Source organism: Podarcis cretensis, assembly GCF_951804945.1.
Source record: "Podarcis cretensis genome assembly, chromosome: 3".
Classification (NCBI taxonomy): Eukaryota; Metazoa; Chordata; class Lepidosauria; order Squamata; family Lacertidae; genus Podarcis; species Podarcis cretensis.
In genome coordinates, this window is record NC_137172.1 from 6,785,779 (window position 1) to 6,800,271 (window position 14,493).

The 14,493-nt window shown below is 51.4% G+C and overlaps 1 protein-coding gene across 1 annotated transcript; it reads right to left on the reverse strand.

Annotated features, from left to right (window-relative positions):
• Nucleotides 1-1,147: 1,147 nt before the first annotated feature.
• LOC307211661 (uncharacterized protein) lies at nucleotides 1,148-12,625 on the reverse strand. Its single transcript, XM_079968461.1, has 6 exons — nucleotides 12,432-12,625; nucleotides 11,154-11,202; nucleotides 11,016-11,064; nucleotides 8,654-8,755; nucleotides 6,849-7,345; nucleotides 1,148-5,013 (listed from the first exon to the last, which is right to left on the reverse strand). The coding sequence occupies exons 1-6, from the start codon at nucleotides 12,516-12,518 to the stop codon at nucleotides 1,298-1,300; spliced, it is 4,500 nt and encodes a 1,499-aa protein (XP_079824587.1). The 5' UTR covers nucleotides 12,519-12,625; the 3' UTR covers nucleotides 1,148-1,297.
• Between the last annotated feature and the right edge of the window lie 1,868 nt (nucleotides 12,626-14,493).

Genomic DNA, 14,493 nt, shown 5'->3' on the forward strand with positions numbered 1-14,493 from the left:
GAAATGTGTTTACAGTGTTATGTATTGTTCTTTGATTCTCTTTCTCTTTCATTTCTTGTAATATTCAATAAAAACTAATAATACTAATAAAAAAGGATGTTAGCCAAAAGCCTGGTTGAAGAGGAATGCTCCTGCCTTGCGCCTAAGGTGTATAATGAAGGGACCAGGTGAACTTTGCTGAGGAGAGCATTCCACAGATTGGGAGCCACAATTGAGGTATTGTGGTCCTGAACCATTGAGAATAGCTGGGTGCTTCTCCCTGTGAGGCAGTGTTTCACAAACTTGGGTTTCCAGCTGCTTTTGGACTAAAAGTCCCATCATCCCTAGCTAGCAGGACCAGTGGCCAGGGATGATGGGAACTGTAGTCCAAAACCAGCTGGGGATTCAAGTTTGGGAAACCCTGGCCTAGACACTAGATTGGTGTGTGTAATCCAGAGCTGTAGAAGCGACTGTGTTCTCTTTGAAAATAGAGCATTCACGATCTTCCGTGTGAATTCTGGGAAGCAATCAACCAGAGGAAGGAATCCTTTTGCATTCTAATTAGGGACTGGGGAAGAAATATACTTCAGTTAGCATTCAAATGCAAACTTGCCTACTTCACACTTTCTGAAACCATACAGCCAACTGTATTGCAGAGATCCCTTGAATTTCGCAGGTCGCTGAGTTTTGCAACACAGTTCTCCAGCCAGGTACAGTGGTACCTCGGGTTACATACGCTTCAGGTTACATACGCTTCAGGTTACAGACTCCACTAACCCAGAAATAGTACCTCGGGTGAAGAACTTTGCTTCAGGATGAGAACAGAAATCATGCTCCAGCGGTGCAGCGGCATCGGGAGGCCCCATTAGCTAAACTGGTGCTTCAGGTTAAGAACAGTTTCAGATTAAGAACGGACCTCCGGAACGAATTAAGCACTTAACCCGAGGTACCACTGTATGACTGAAGACAACATACAAAAGTGTATTAGAAGGAAATACTAAAATAAAGCATGTATTGGGCAAAATTGCAGAGAGAAAAAAAACACAATTAAAGTTTGACGAATTTTCACGTGCAAATGTCAAGAGCTGAACTTAAGGTAGGACAAATGAGAAACCAAAAACGGACAGATTCACTCATCCCTACTTGTAAGACATACCTTTCCAGAGCCTCAAATGCAACATATTTATTTTATAAATATGAACATGCTGCCCCCTTGTGATATAAGCATTCCTTGATCTGCACCAGGGAGGTTGGCCCTATGAGTCATTGAAGGTGCTCCAGCAAAGCATTAGCAGGTTGGGAGAAAAGGAACAGCTGCTCATTTACTGGCGAGGAACCACACTTTCTTAGTGGGTGCCCTTTTGGGAAGGGGACACCCTGCTTTCCTGGTGGTCCCAGGAGACTCCTTCTTGGGGTGGGCTTTTCCTGTTTCCCCAGTGCTCTTGAAGGATGCCGGAGGGACGACCTGCTTTGCCGGGGCCATCCCCACATTCATGGGGGGTACTAAAGAGGGTTTTTGGTTGACAACGAGCCCTGATTTCTGGGGGGCCCCAAAGGCTGGTGCGGTGGGATAGGCTGCGGGCTTCCTGGAGGTTGCCGCCTTCTTAGCAGCAGCTCCCAACTGGGAGGAAGGTTGCCTGGAAGGTCTTGGGGGCAGCACAGGAGGAGAACACTTGACGTTTCCTGAGCTGCTAGGCTTCACGCGGCAGATGGGGGGAGCCTGCCCCAGAGGGGCGGCTGCTGCGGTTGCCGCTTGGGTAGCCAGAAAACCCAACGCTTTGGGGTTTGCTGAAGTGGCTCGTGTAGAGCGCTTCCGGGAAGAATCCTTGACTGGCGGAGTCCCCAGTCTTCTACCAGCGCCAGCTGTAGCCTGCTTTTTGGGAGGCTGGACCAGTTTCTCCTTGTTACCTCGAATGTGGGTCCAGGCCTGCTTGATGGCATGCAGCATCCTTTTCACAGGGTTCCTCGAGGGCTTCTCTGTCGTGGGTACTTCCTTCGGGCCCCTGTCCAGATGGTGTCCTGCTTGCGGAGGCCCCTGCTGGAGTTGGCGCTCCAAGCCGGGTGGTGGGAGGCACTTGCCCTTGCCCGCCAGCTTCTTGCCAAGGCTCACCTGGACCGAGGAGGAGGTGGCCTCAATTTGGGTCCCCATTTGCAGATGCTGCACCATCACTCCAGAAAGCTTGCAAGGGGCCCTGGGGCCCGGGTTGGCTGGGATACCCTCTTTGATGCTGCCACCGCTGCCACCGCCACATCTCTCTGGGGGCTGCTCCTGCGCCTTTCCCTCCCCTGCCGTCTCCGGCAGGCCCCACTTCCTGGCATGGATCTTGTTGATCTTCAGGTGGAAGTCCAGGCCCATCAGCACATTCCCGTTGCGCACTGTCAGCCGCGGGAAGATGTGCAGGAGCGGGTCCTTCTGAGTGCGGGGGTGAGGGCACATGGTGCTGCAGCTCCCGCACTGCCGGCACACCGGGTACTCTGCCCGCAGCTCCCCGTGACCCATCTCGAGGCCTTGCGCCAGGCTGAGCCGCAGGTCCTCCACTGTCTGCTCCACACTCAGGGAGGCAAGGATGGAGCGGCTTAGCTGCTGGCGAGAGGGCAGCTCACGGAGTGCCTGAGTGCTTGGGGACAGCTTGGCCACATTCGTCCCACCGCTGTTGCTTTGAAACGGCAGCACCGCTTTCGGAGCTGCCACTTGGCTCGTGGGCAGTGGGCTGGTCGGTAACTTGGTAGCTGGTCCAAATTCCCTCCCCTCCCTAGCTTCAGGCTTCAGCATGGCTCGGGCTGTGCTTTCTCTCTCCTCGGAAATGGAGAGTGTCGCATAGGGGACCTCCGGGGCAGGTCTCTGTGAGGAGGACTTGGTTTGCTCTAATGTCCTGCCGCCCTTCTCAGAGGACAAGAGTGGCTCTGCCACGGGTGGTCCTCCTTCCCCATCTTGTTGCAAAGCACCTTGGCATTCGTGCCCAGGATCTGTGGCAATCAGCACCTGCCCAGGAGCGCTGGCCTTTGCTGTAGCAAAAGGTTCCTTGGGGAGGTTCTCCTCCAAACTCACTGTGTGGCCCATCAGTTGGGGTGGATCTTCACGGGACATGTCCTTTCTCCTGGGCATGTCACCCAGGGTGTTTTCTCCTCCTGCTTGGCAGCTTCTTACTTCCCAAGGACTCTCAGCTGAGTCCATCCCATGGAAAGGTCCACCTTTGCTTTGGTTCTCTAGGATGCTGCCATGGCTGATGAGTCTGTTATCTATGGGGTTGTGAGGCTCACCCCCAGCTGCAAGGCTCTTTCTTACATGGTCCATAGGAGTGTCAGTCCTTGCAGAGCAGGGACTGTCTTCTGCCTTTTGAACAAGACTCTTTCCCTCTCTGCCTCTGCCTGCACTGCTTTCTAGTGTGTGTTGGACAGAACTGGAGAAAGGGAGGGGTGGCGGTTGGTGGCACTCCGTTGAGGTGTGGGGTGTGAATTCTTGCATGGGGGCCTCCATTTGCTCTGACAGCTGGATTTCCTTCTTGGAGGAAAAGTGAGGTGCAGGTTGTGGACCTTCCTCTATCGAGGGTTGGGGTGCAGATTCTCGCACGGGGGCCTTCATTTTTTCTGACAACTCGATTTCCTTCTTGGAAGAAGAATGGGGTGCCCTTGAAGCTTGAGGTGCAGATTCCTGTGCGGGGACCATAATTTTCTCTGCCCTCCTGATTTCTAACTGTTGCAAGGCATCTTGTCTTGGGTGCAAAGGGAGCGTGACTCCAAGTGCCAGCTGGGCACTGCCAGACTTTGCTACGGGCACAGGTTCCTTGGGAGAGATTCCGTGGTCTTTTAGATGGGATGCACCTTGGTGTGAAATGGCCTTCACCTTCCGGATGCTCTTGGAGGGCTGTCTCTGACTCTCTGTCCCAGTTTGACAGCTTTGGGCTTCCTTACTTTCAAGGCTCTCAGCTCGACCCATCATGCCTGAAGCCTTCACTTTCTTCTCTGGGGCAGCAAGGATCCATGGACTGCTTTTGCTGGTGAAGTGGCTGCTCCTGGGGCGCCTAGCTCTACCTCTGCTTACAAACCTGCTCCTTAGAGAACTCTCTGAAAAGCCTGGTCTTGTGGGAGGCAGGGTGACCCTTTTCGCCACCCTGAATTCATTTCCATCCTCTGCTCTTTTCTTGGGTGCCACCTGGACAGCGCTCCCCTTTTGGGAGAATGTAAAGGGAATGGGCAGGGGGGAACACCCCCTCACAGTTTGGGATGCAAGCCCCCTTGAGGGGGCCCTGGCTGACTCAGACAGCTCTTCCTCCTCTTCCTCCTCCTCCTCAACCCTCTGTGGGGGGCTACAGGAGTGTGCAGGTGATGGGGAGCGGGTGATCTGGCAGGCCAGGGCGTGAGTCAAAGGAGTGGGCTCTCCCCAGAGATTGTGCATCTGTTTCTTCTTCATGTTGAACTCCAAGTGCTGAGCGGTGTCTGGGCTGATGGCTGTGCAGGGACCACGGGGAGCTTGGTGGGCCTTGTTGGTATGAGGTTTGGGCAAGGCAGGCCTCTCCTTCCAAGATGTTCCTCCCCTTAGCATTATTGCCTCCAGAAGCTGGGCCCTAGTTTTGACACTAGTTTGATTGATGCTCATTGGCCCAGATTGCCTGCTTCTCTCCTCAGCCCTCTGTGGGGGGCTTGAGGAGTGGGCTGGGGAAGGGGAGGAGGGAGCCTGGCATGTCAGTTTGGCCAGGGACTTAGTCGAGAGGGTGGGCTCCCCCCAGAGCTCTGGGATCTGCTTCTTCTTCACATTGAAGTCCAAGCGCTGGGTGGCATCCGACCCAAGTGCTGTGCAGGATCTACGCTGACGAAGCTGACCCCTTTGGGAAGGGTGTTTGGGCAACGCAGGCCTCTCCTCCCAGGAAACTTCTCCCTCCGACATCATCTCCTCCAAAAGCTGGGCCGTGGCTTTCACAAGAGCTGGTTTGGTGTTCCCTGAAGGTGAGACCCTGTCCTGGATGCCGTCGGATGTAGGCAGAGCCAAAGGTTGACCAGAAGACACTCGGGAAGTTTGGGGGTTGCAGTTTGGACCTGAGAGAGAGGAGAGAGAGAAGCGGAAGTACTCAGAAACGGACCAGTTCTTTCTCCAGAATGTCACATCTCAGATAGATTGTCAAGGTGAGGATTCAGGGACCAGGGTAATCCTGACCTGTTAGAGCAGCGGTTCTCAATCTGTGGGTGCCCAGATGTTGTTGGACTAGAACTCCCATCATCCCTGAGCTCTGGCCTTGCTAGCTAGGGGTGATGGGAGTTGTAGTTCAACAACATCTGGGCACCCACAGGTTGAGAAAGGCTGTGTTAGAGCATTTCAGTAGAAGTTGTTGAGGAGGGGTGTAGTGGTTTACCTGACCCCCTGTCACAAGTGTCACCAGGAAGAAGGGAAGGAAGGAGGCAGCAGAGAAGGCAGAGTGATAAAAGCACACCAGCAGGGGTGATGGTTTGACTCTGCTGGTGCATTAACACTGCACCAACCTCTTCATTGCCACGGACAGGCAGAGACCCCCAACCCCGGGTGACACCCGAGTGGACTGAGAACTCCCAGGTAAGTTCTGCCCACTATTGTGTGGGCAGGGCGATCCCTCCCCTTACCTGGCCAACTCTCTCCTGGCAACGCCTCCCCAGCTGGGATTGGGTAACTGGCAGAGGTAGTTCTGGACAACCTCCAGCCCGGGGGGAGGGCGAACCCAGGCTGTACTGCCAGGAGCCGCATGGGATCGGGGGGGGGGGGCTGCGAACGACCGTGCAAAAGGTGCCCCCCTATTTGATGCAGGGAGCAGTCATTGCCTCACATCTCTTCCTCCTGGTTGGTTGCAGTGACAGAGGTGATGGGAAGGCAGACAAACCTTGTTGCCTCTCCCCACTGACCCTATGGAGGAGAACTATGGGGTACCAACCCAAATCTCTCCCCCCCCCCATGCCCCAAGGTGGGCAATGGTTTTGGGGGAAATTGAATTGTGGGGGCAGTGATCTGTGTTTACTGGGTAAGATTTAATTTGGGGTAAGACATTTATTTGTGTCGGCTTGTATATGTTTTTTGGTGGGGGGTAATGAATGGAGACAATGGAAAGCAAATAGAACTGATTTGGAGTAGAATCTGTGGGGAAACAACATATTTACAACCAGAATGTACCTTTTACATTGCTTTGAGTTGCTTCATGGGAAGTGATTCACAAATGGAGATGAATAAATAACTTGGCACGTGCAAATTTGTCTCTATGGTCATCACTCGCTGTGCCCCAAATGAGCAGCTTCAGAAAATAACGTTGTTTGATGTTTCATTTAAACTTTTGTATTTGTATGGGTTTTGAATTGTGCAATTGCTTTGAGACTTTTTATGTAGTGAGCAATGAACAAGTGCAATTGTCACCACCACCATCGACAGCAGCAACTTGTGACTCAGGCCAGAGGGTTCTGGGTTCAAGTCTCACTCCTTTGGGAAGCAGTTTTCTCTTAGAATGACGGGGGGAGGGGGAGAGCTTACAACATGGCCTGTTCCCCTGTCCAGGAATGTTCCATGTGTGTAGAAGGCAGAGATGCTTGGAAGATCTACAACCTTCCTCCCTGATGTGCAAAAGCGTATAGTGGTACCTCGGCTTACAGATGCTTCAGGTTACGTGTTTTCAGGTTGTGCACCGCGCTGAACCTGGAAATACCGGAATGGGTTACTTCCGGGTTTCGGCACTTGCGCATGTGCAAGAGTGCTAAACTGGGCTTTACGCATGCGCAGAAGTGCCAAATTGCAATCCGTGCGTGCGCAGACGCGGCACTGAGGGTTGCGAATGTGCCTCCCACACGGATCACGTTCGCAACCCGAGGTTCCAGTGTATTTAGTGAAATTGGGGGTGAGAATGGAGCCTGTTACTCACAGCTTGAGGGCCTGGGCACAACAGCGAACATTTCCCAGGAGCTGGTGCGCTGAACTTCTTCCTGATCGCTCAGAGGCTGATATCTCTCCCACTTGCTCAAAGCTTCCTCTCTGCTCCTTCTGCTGGAGATGCTGTCAAAGTCAGTTTCGCTGGTGACCTCAGATGCTTGCTGGAGGTTTGGTGCACCAGGGATCAGTTCGTTCAGGGACTCCCAGTTGGGCGTGGGCTCTCCCCACAACTCCTGAAGCACCTTCTGGCAGATGTTGAACTGAACAGGCTGGTGGGACGTGGGGTCTCTGTGGAGTTCCTCGAGGCCAGCTCCACAGGGTCTGTGAAGCAGTGGTGAGTACCGGCCATCTTCCTCTGGGGCGGATGGTGAGGAGGTGAGGGGCGTGTCTGGGAGGCTTATTACATCATCGCTTGATGAGGACAAAGACCAATTGCTGCTGATGGACGTGAGGGAGCCCAAGGAGGTGCTGGAGAGACTAGACAGGACTCTAATGGGCAGAAACACACACAAACGGATATGAGAATTATGGCTCTGTGGAATACAGCAAATCAGGCATGTGGGGAACTTTTGGTACACACAGACACGTCCCATAATCATTGGCCATTCGCCATGCTTGCTGGAGCTGATGGGATGTGTAGTTCAGCAACTGGAGGGCCACACTTTCCTCACCTCTGCAGTAAATAAAAGAGAGAGGAGCAACTCCTTCTGGGCGTTGCTTTGCTGTTCTCCAACTAAAGAATGTGTACAAAAATACATATATTAAGGAGAAAATGTGCATGAATATTGCACAAAATAGGGGAAAATAACATTGCAGAAATGCATTATACCAGGGGAAATTGCTTGCAAAAATGTGTATGTTAGCCAAAAGCACAAACAACAATGCGTATTTTAGAAACGTATTTATTAGAAATAGCAAGTATTTGGATGGCTGTCACATGGAAGGTGGAACATGATTCAAACTTCAAAGAAGGAGATTCCCACTAAACACCAAGAAGACCAATCCGATGGCAAGAGGTGTTTGACAGTGGAGAAGGCTCAGAAGGTGATGGACTCTCCTTCATTGGAGGTTTTTAAACAGAGGATGGATGATCATCAGCCAGGGATCCTTTAGCTATAATGTCTGCATTGCAGTGGGTTGGACTAGATGGCCCTTGAAGTCCCTTCCAACTCTAGTGTTCTATGACTGGCTTGCTTTGGTTTGCCTATTGGTTGAGGAGGTGCAAATTAGGCAAGGTCACATTAAAGGTAAAGGTAAAGGTACCCCTGCCCGTACGGGCCAGTCTTGACAGACTCTGGGGTTGTGCGCCCATCTCACTTAAGAGGCCAGGGCCCAGCGCTGTCCGGAGACACTTCCGGGTCACGTGGCCAGCGTGACATCGCTGCTCTGGCCAGAGCCAGAGCCAGAGCCAGAGCCAGAGCCAGAGCCAGAGCCAGAGCCGCACACGGAAACGCCGTTTACCTTCCCGCTGGTAAGCGGTCCCTATTTATCTACTTGCACCTGGAGGTGCTTTCGAACTTCTAGGTTGGCAGGCGCTGGGACCGAACAGCGGGAGCGCACCCCGCCGCAGGGATTCGAACCGCCGACCTTTCGATCGGCAAGTCCTAGGCGCTGAGGCTTTAACCCACAGCGCCACCTGCGTCCCAAGGTCACATTAAAATGCAGCAATTTCTCCTCCTTTCCAAATTCCTAGTTGGAAGTTTGAGCCATGGATCTCCCCACATCATACCTATTTTGCACCCCAGACCTTGTTTCTCTCCCTCTCTCTCCCTCCTTCTCCACTGTCCACTGACTTACGAGTCCAGATCCATCTCCAGCTCCTTCGGTTGGGGTGGGATGTTCACCTCTGTAGAGCTCAGTCTGCACTCCAAGGTCAGGATCTCAGTTGGCTCTGGAAGCCTGGTGGGAAGGAGACAGGCTGGCTAAGGATTCTTTGGAAGATCTACCTGGTAGCCAGTTCAGCTGTCAAAACTTGATGGGAACTGAGCATGGCCAGGCTGGAATGCCAGGACCCCAGAAACAGATTGGACATCCTTTTAATTTGGTGTTGATGCACAGGAGGGGATCAGGCCAGTAGACCATCTAGTCCAGCATCCTGTTCTCACAGCAGCCAACCAGATGTCTGTGGGAAGTCCACCAGAAGGACCTGAGTACAAGAGCACTCTCCCCTCCTGTGGTTTCCAGCAACTGGTGTTCAGAAGCATGTTGCCTCTGGCAGTGAAGTTAGAACATGCCCATCAGGTCAGTAGCCACTGAGATGATAATGAAGCTTCCTTGCACAGCACACAAGGGCATGAAGGCTAACCGTAGGGGTGGATCAAAGGACAATGTGTTCTCCTCAGTATCCTATAGGGCAGTGGTGCTCAAGCTGTGGGTCCCCAGATGTTGCTGGACTACAACTCCCATCAACCCTGACCACTGGTCATGCTGGCTAGGAATGATGGGAGTTGTAGTCCAACAACATCTGGGGACCCACAGGTTGAGACCCACTGCTATAGGGCAAGGACAGTCAGAAGGGAGCTTTCTGGGTTATTTGCAGTAGATAAAAAAAAAGCATATGCAGGAAATGACCTCTCCCCACTTAAAACGGGGGGTGCCCTTTGCGTGGACGCGTGCAGCCCCTAGATCTGGAGCGGCCCCAACAGCATAGGCTTGGCTTTGCCTCCCCCCAGGTGGGATACCTGGAGGTCTCCGCCTACCTCAGTCAGTTGTCCAATCCCACCTGGGGGAAGTGTTGCCAAGGAGACCAGGCCAGGTAGGGGAGGGATTACCTGCCCACACAATAGAGGGAGGATCTTACCTGGGAATCCTCACTTGGCTCCCTCTTTGCGGCGGCGATACCAGGGTTCCCCGTTAAAGGGGTTTTTGAAGGGAGGCTTTGGCCGTACGCCGAAAGGTCGTCATTGCTCTCCCCTGAGGCGGCGTAACGGGGGTGGCTATCTCTGCTTGAACATATGTTCTCCAGAGCCAGCCCATCCTCCCCCCACACTGGATAACCCTGATGCTCCCTAGGTCCCCGGCTGGGGACTGGGTTGGGAGAACGCCCAATGCCTGAGCCAAGGTCTACCCACATTTGAAATTTAATAAAGTTGTGGCCAATTTAATCCCATAGCACGTTGTCTTGAGTCGTTATTCCACATGACGGGGGGACCGCGCGGGATCTGGGGACTCCGCCTGTCCACGCAATATACTTCAAATGGAAGTCAGGGGTGAATCTTAGAGTACCGGTAAGTTGCAGGAAACTATAGGCACTTGTGGTGGACATGTCCCAAAGTGACAACTTTTTGAGGACAAGTGTTAAATGAAATAAGTAAAATTACCCATCACCGTGTCAGGAAGTCTCCAGAGCTTGCACTACTAAATCTATATTTAAATGAGAATCTGGACTGGATTTCTCCTAGTGGCTGTCAACATGGTTATAGTCACATTCTGGAAGAATTTAAATGGTGTAAATTTGAGTGCTTGGCATATCGTCCTCGCAAAAAAGTTGATTCACAAATTAAGACTGACAAGAGGAACAAAGTACAAATATATATTTGTGGAAGAACAGCGGTGCTTCATTTCATTTACAAATTCTCCAGGAAACCCAAAGACCAATTCCAAAGGTTTATACCATGGGTAGGAAAACTAAGGCATGGGGCTGGATCCGGCCCAATCATCTTCTAAATCCAGCCTGCGGACGGTCCGGGAATCAGCGTATATTTACATGAATAGAATGTGTGCTTTTATTTAAAATGCATCTCTGGGTTATTTGTGGGGCATAGGAATTTGTTTATTCCCCTCCCCCCAAAAATATAGTCCAGCCCCCCACAAGGTCAGAGGGACAGTGGACCGGCCCCCTGCTGAAAATGTTTGCTGACTCCTGGTTTATACTAACTTGTGGATAACTTAATCGGAATGTGTTTTACATATGTATAATGTGATAAGTTGTGTATTTACAGAATTACAGGTTTTCATAATGTATTTTGTAGAGTCTCCGGAGAAATAAGAAAATAAAAATTAAATACACAAAGGAAAGTGTTTAACAGCTACAGGACATTCGCCTCTCCTCCAAATATGGTGGGTCATGGGGTGGGGCTTAATGATTTGGGGCAGCAAGGAGGGTGCTACTGGTTCTGTCAGAGGGCAGTGGAAGAAAGGGAAACTGACTACCACTTACTTCTTTGAGCTGCTCGCTTTGCTTTCTTTCTGAAACAATCCATAGCAGGCTGAAAGCAAGAGACAGAGAAGCTTGTGAAGGCCAACAATCCAAGTCTACCTTCCCCAAAGAGCCTAAAGTAAGAGACTGACTGCTCACCAATCCATGTCTCGTGAAGCTTTAGCCACCTGGTCCTGGGGCTACAAGCCTGTTGCACAAGAGGTAAAAAGGAGACAGCATTGGGTAGGTGAAGGGACAAAGCTTAAGTAAGTTGTAACCTTTTCTGTACATCTGAGATCTCACCCAGTGCCACCAGGCCCCGCCCCCGATATGCTAAGCCACACCCTTTAGCTCCCAGACTCCACCCCCTGCATGCCACACACAAGCCCTCAGTAAACCTTGTCAATGGAGGCAGCTCAGTGACACAAAGTGTCTTCTGTCAGCTTTGGTCGTGACTCGGAAACTACAACTAATCCAGAATGCGGCAGCTAGACTGGTGACTGGGAGCGGCCGCCGAGACCATATAACACCGGTCTTGAAAGACCTACATTGGCTCCCAGTATGTTTCCGAGCACAATTCAAAGTGTTGGTGCTGACCTTTAAAGCCCTAAATGGCCTCGGTCCAGTATACCTGAAGGAGCGTCTCCACCCCCATCATTCTGCCCGGACGCTGAGGTCCAGCGCCGAGGGCCTTCTGGCGGTTCCCTCATTGCGAGAAGCAAAGCTACAGGGAACCAGGCAGAGGGCCTTCTCGGTAGTGGCCCCCGCCCTGTGGAACGCCCTTCCAGCAGATGTCAAAGCGATAAACAACTACCTGACATTCAGAAGACATCTTAAGGCAGCCCTGTTTAGGGAAGTTTTTAACGTGTGATATTTTACTGTATTTTTGGTTTTTATGGAAGCCGCCCAGAGTGGCTGGGGAGGCCCAGCCAGATGGGCGGGGTATAAATAATAAATTATTATTATTATTATTATTATTATTATTATTATTATTATTATTATTACCTATGTGGACAGGGATAGCATGGCTTCTGTTGTGTATGCTCTAGTAACCTACAAGTTAGACGATTGTAATGTGGATTGTAATGGATTGTGCTATACGCAGGACTTCCATTGATGATGGTTCAGAAACAGCAACCAAGAGTAGATTGTCTACTGGGACAAGAAGCCATGGGCATGTAATGCCAGTTCTGGGCTTGCTGCCCTTGCTGCCCATTCATTTCTCTACAGCAGCAGTTCTTAACCTGTGGGTCCCCAGATGTTGTTGGACTACAACTCCCATCATCCCTGAGCTCTGGCCTTGTTAGCTAGGGGTGATGGGAGTTGTAGTTCAACAAACATCTGGGGACCCACAGGTTGAGAAAGGCTGTTCTACAGGGACCCTGAAGTCAGGCTGGGAGGCTCCTCTGTGATCCTCTGCTGAGGAGAGTCTCTTACCCACAAGGCCGCAGCCACCCAGAAGACCCAGAGAGTGATGAAGATCAAGAGCTGTATCAGCTCGAAGGCCCAGTGACACCAGCTCATTTCCGGCAGGAAGAAAAAACTGCCTGTTGACCTGGAGAGCAAGAGTACTTCCTGGGCCCAGCCAGGTGTCCCCTTCTTGTAGTCACGCCCACATCACAAAGGCCCACCATCTCCTTGGACCAGAGTGGTGGTGATGACGGGTGCTCTGTGAACACTGGCCAGACATCACAATGAGCCTGGAGCAGCCTCCTGCCTGCTCTGAGCATGGGAACTTGTGGGGCAGCCACACAGGGCTGGCCCTATCCTTAGGCAGAGGGAAGGCACCTTCCTTGGGCAACACAGAATCATAGAACTCTAGAGTCGGAAAGGACCACTAGAGTCATCAATTTCAACCCCCTGCAATGCAATCTCAGCTAAAGCATCCCTGACAGATGGCCTTCCAACCTCTGCTTAAAAAATTCCAAGGAAGGAGAGTCTACCACCACCCAAGGGAGACTATTAAGTAGTGGGTGGACATAGCAGACGACACAGAGATTTCTCCAAGTAGTTCTTTATAAGTAAGCTGGAACTGAACAGCTCAGCCGGCCTGCTTTAATAGGCAGTCAGCTGTCAACATTGTAACAACAACAACAACCCAGGGTTCCCCGCCTAAATTAACTGACGTGGACCTGAGTGAAAACTATACAGTGGTACCTTGGGTTAAGTACTTAATTCGTTCTGAAGGTCCGTTCTTAACCTGAAACTGTTCTTAACCTGAAGCACCACTTTAGCTAATGGGGCCTCCTGCTGCGCCGCCGGAGCACGATTTCTGTTCTCATCCTGAAGCAAAGATCTTAACCCGAGGTACTATTTCTGGGTTAGAGGAGTCTGTAACCTGAAGCGTATGTAACCTGAAGCATATGTAACCTGAGGTACCACTGTATACACAATACCCCTGGTGGCCAGGGTGAGAACTTCAATACATAACAGAGACCGTTCCACTGTCGAACAGCTCTTGCTATCAGAACGTTTTTCTGTATGTTTAGTCAGAATGTTCTTTCTTCTAACTCGAAGCCATTGGTTACCCTCCAGAGCAGGAGAAAACAAGCCTGTACCCTCTGCCATGTGACTGCCCTTGAGATATTTGAAGATGGCTATTGTATTTCCCCTCAGTTTCCTCTTTTCCAGGCTAAACATTCACAGCTCCTTCAACTGTTCCTCATAAGGCTTGGTTTATCTGCTCAGATGCTGGGGGTTGCTGGGCAGCGCCTTACTTTTGTTGTTGTTAAAGATTTTCAAGATAAGAATAGGCAGTGCCAATGAGGTGTTGGAGAACAGGGCATGTTTCATCCCCCCTAAGTTAGCTTGCCCCCCACCCCCTGCCTGCACTGAAGTAAGATGGGGTGAGCTCCCATTGCTCTGTCCCAGCTCCTGCCAACCTAGCAGTTTGAAAGCATACCAGTGCAAGTATATAAATAGGTACCACTGTGGCAGGAAGGTGAACGGCATTTCTGTGCGCTCTGGCACTTGTCACGGTACTCCGTGCACCGGTAGCAGCTTAGTCCTGCTGGCCACATGACAATGTGGACAAATGCTGGCTCTCTTGGTCTGAAAATGGAGGTGAGCGCCACACCCCATAGTCACCTTTGACTAGACTTAACCGTCCAGGGGTCTTTACTTGACTTTTACTAAAGGGAACAATGTAAGGATATGAGAAGAGCCTGGCTGCTGGAGGAATGTGGACAGTGTTCTTCCACACACGGGGAAGTCCAAAACGACCCAGGATCTCCCCCAACAACAAACAATTAGGAGCCCTACACTCCCACACTGGCAAATGCATAGGGCCACTTTTCATGGGTGCTAAATGTATGGTGGTTTGTGTGAATCATGGCATGGCAGAGCTGGAAGTATCCTGCATGTTAGGGCCAGAGGCATCCTAAACCTGAAGGTACCGCTCTCCTCCCAGGAGGAGAAAGAGGGAGTGTGCATGCCAGTCTCTGCCTTGAGAGGAGGAGGGTTACTAGGCTGAATGGGACTTCTCTCTCCTCCCAGTTCC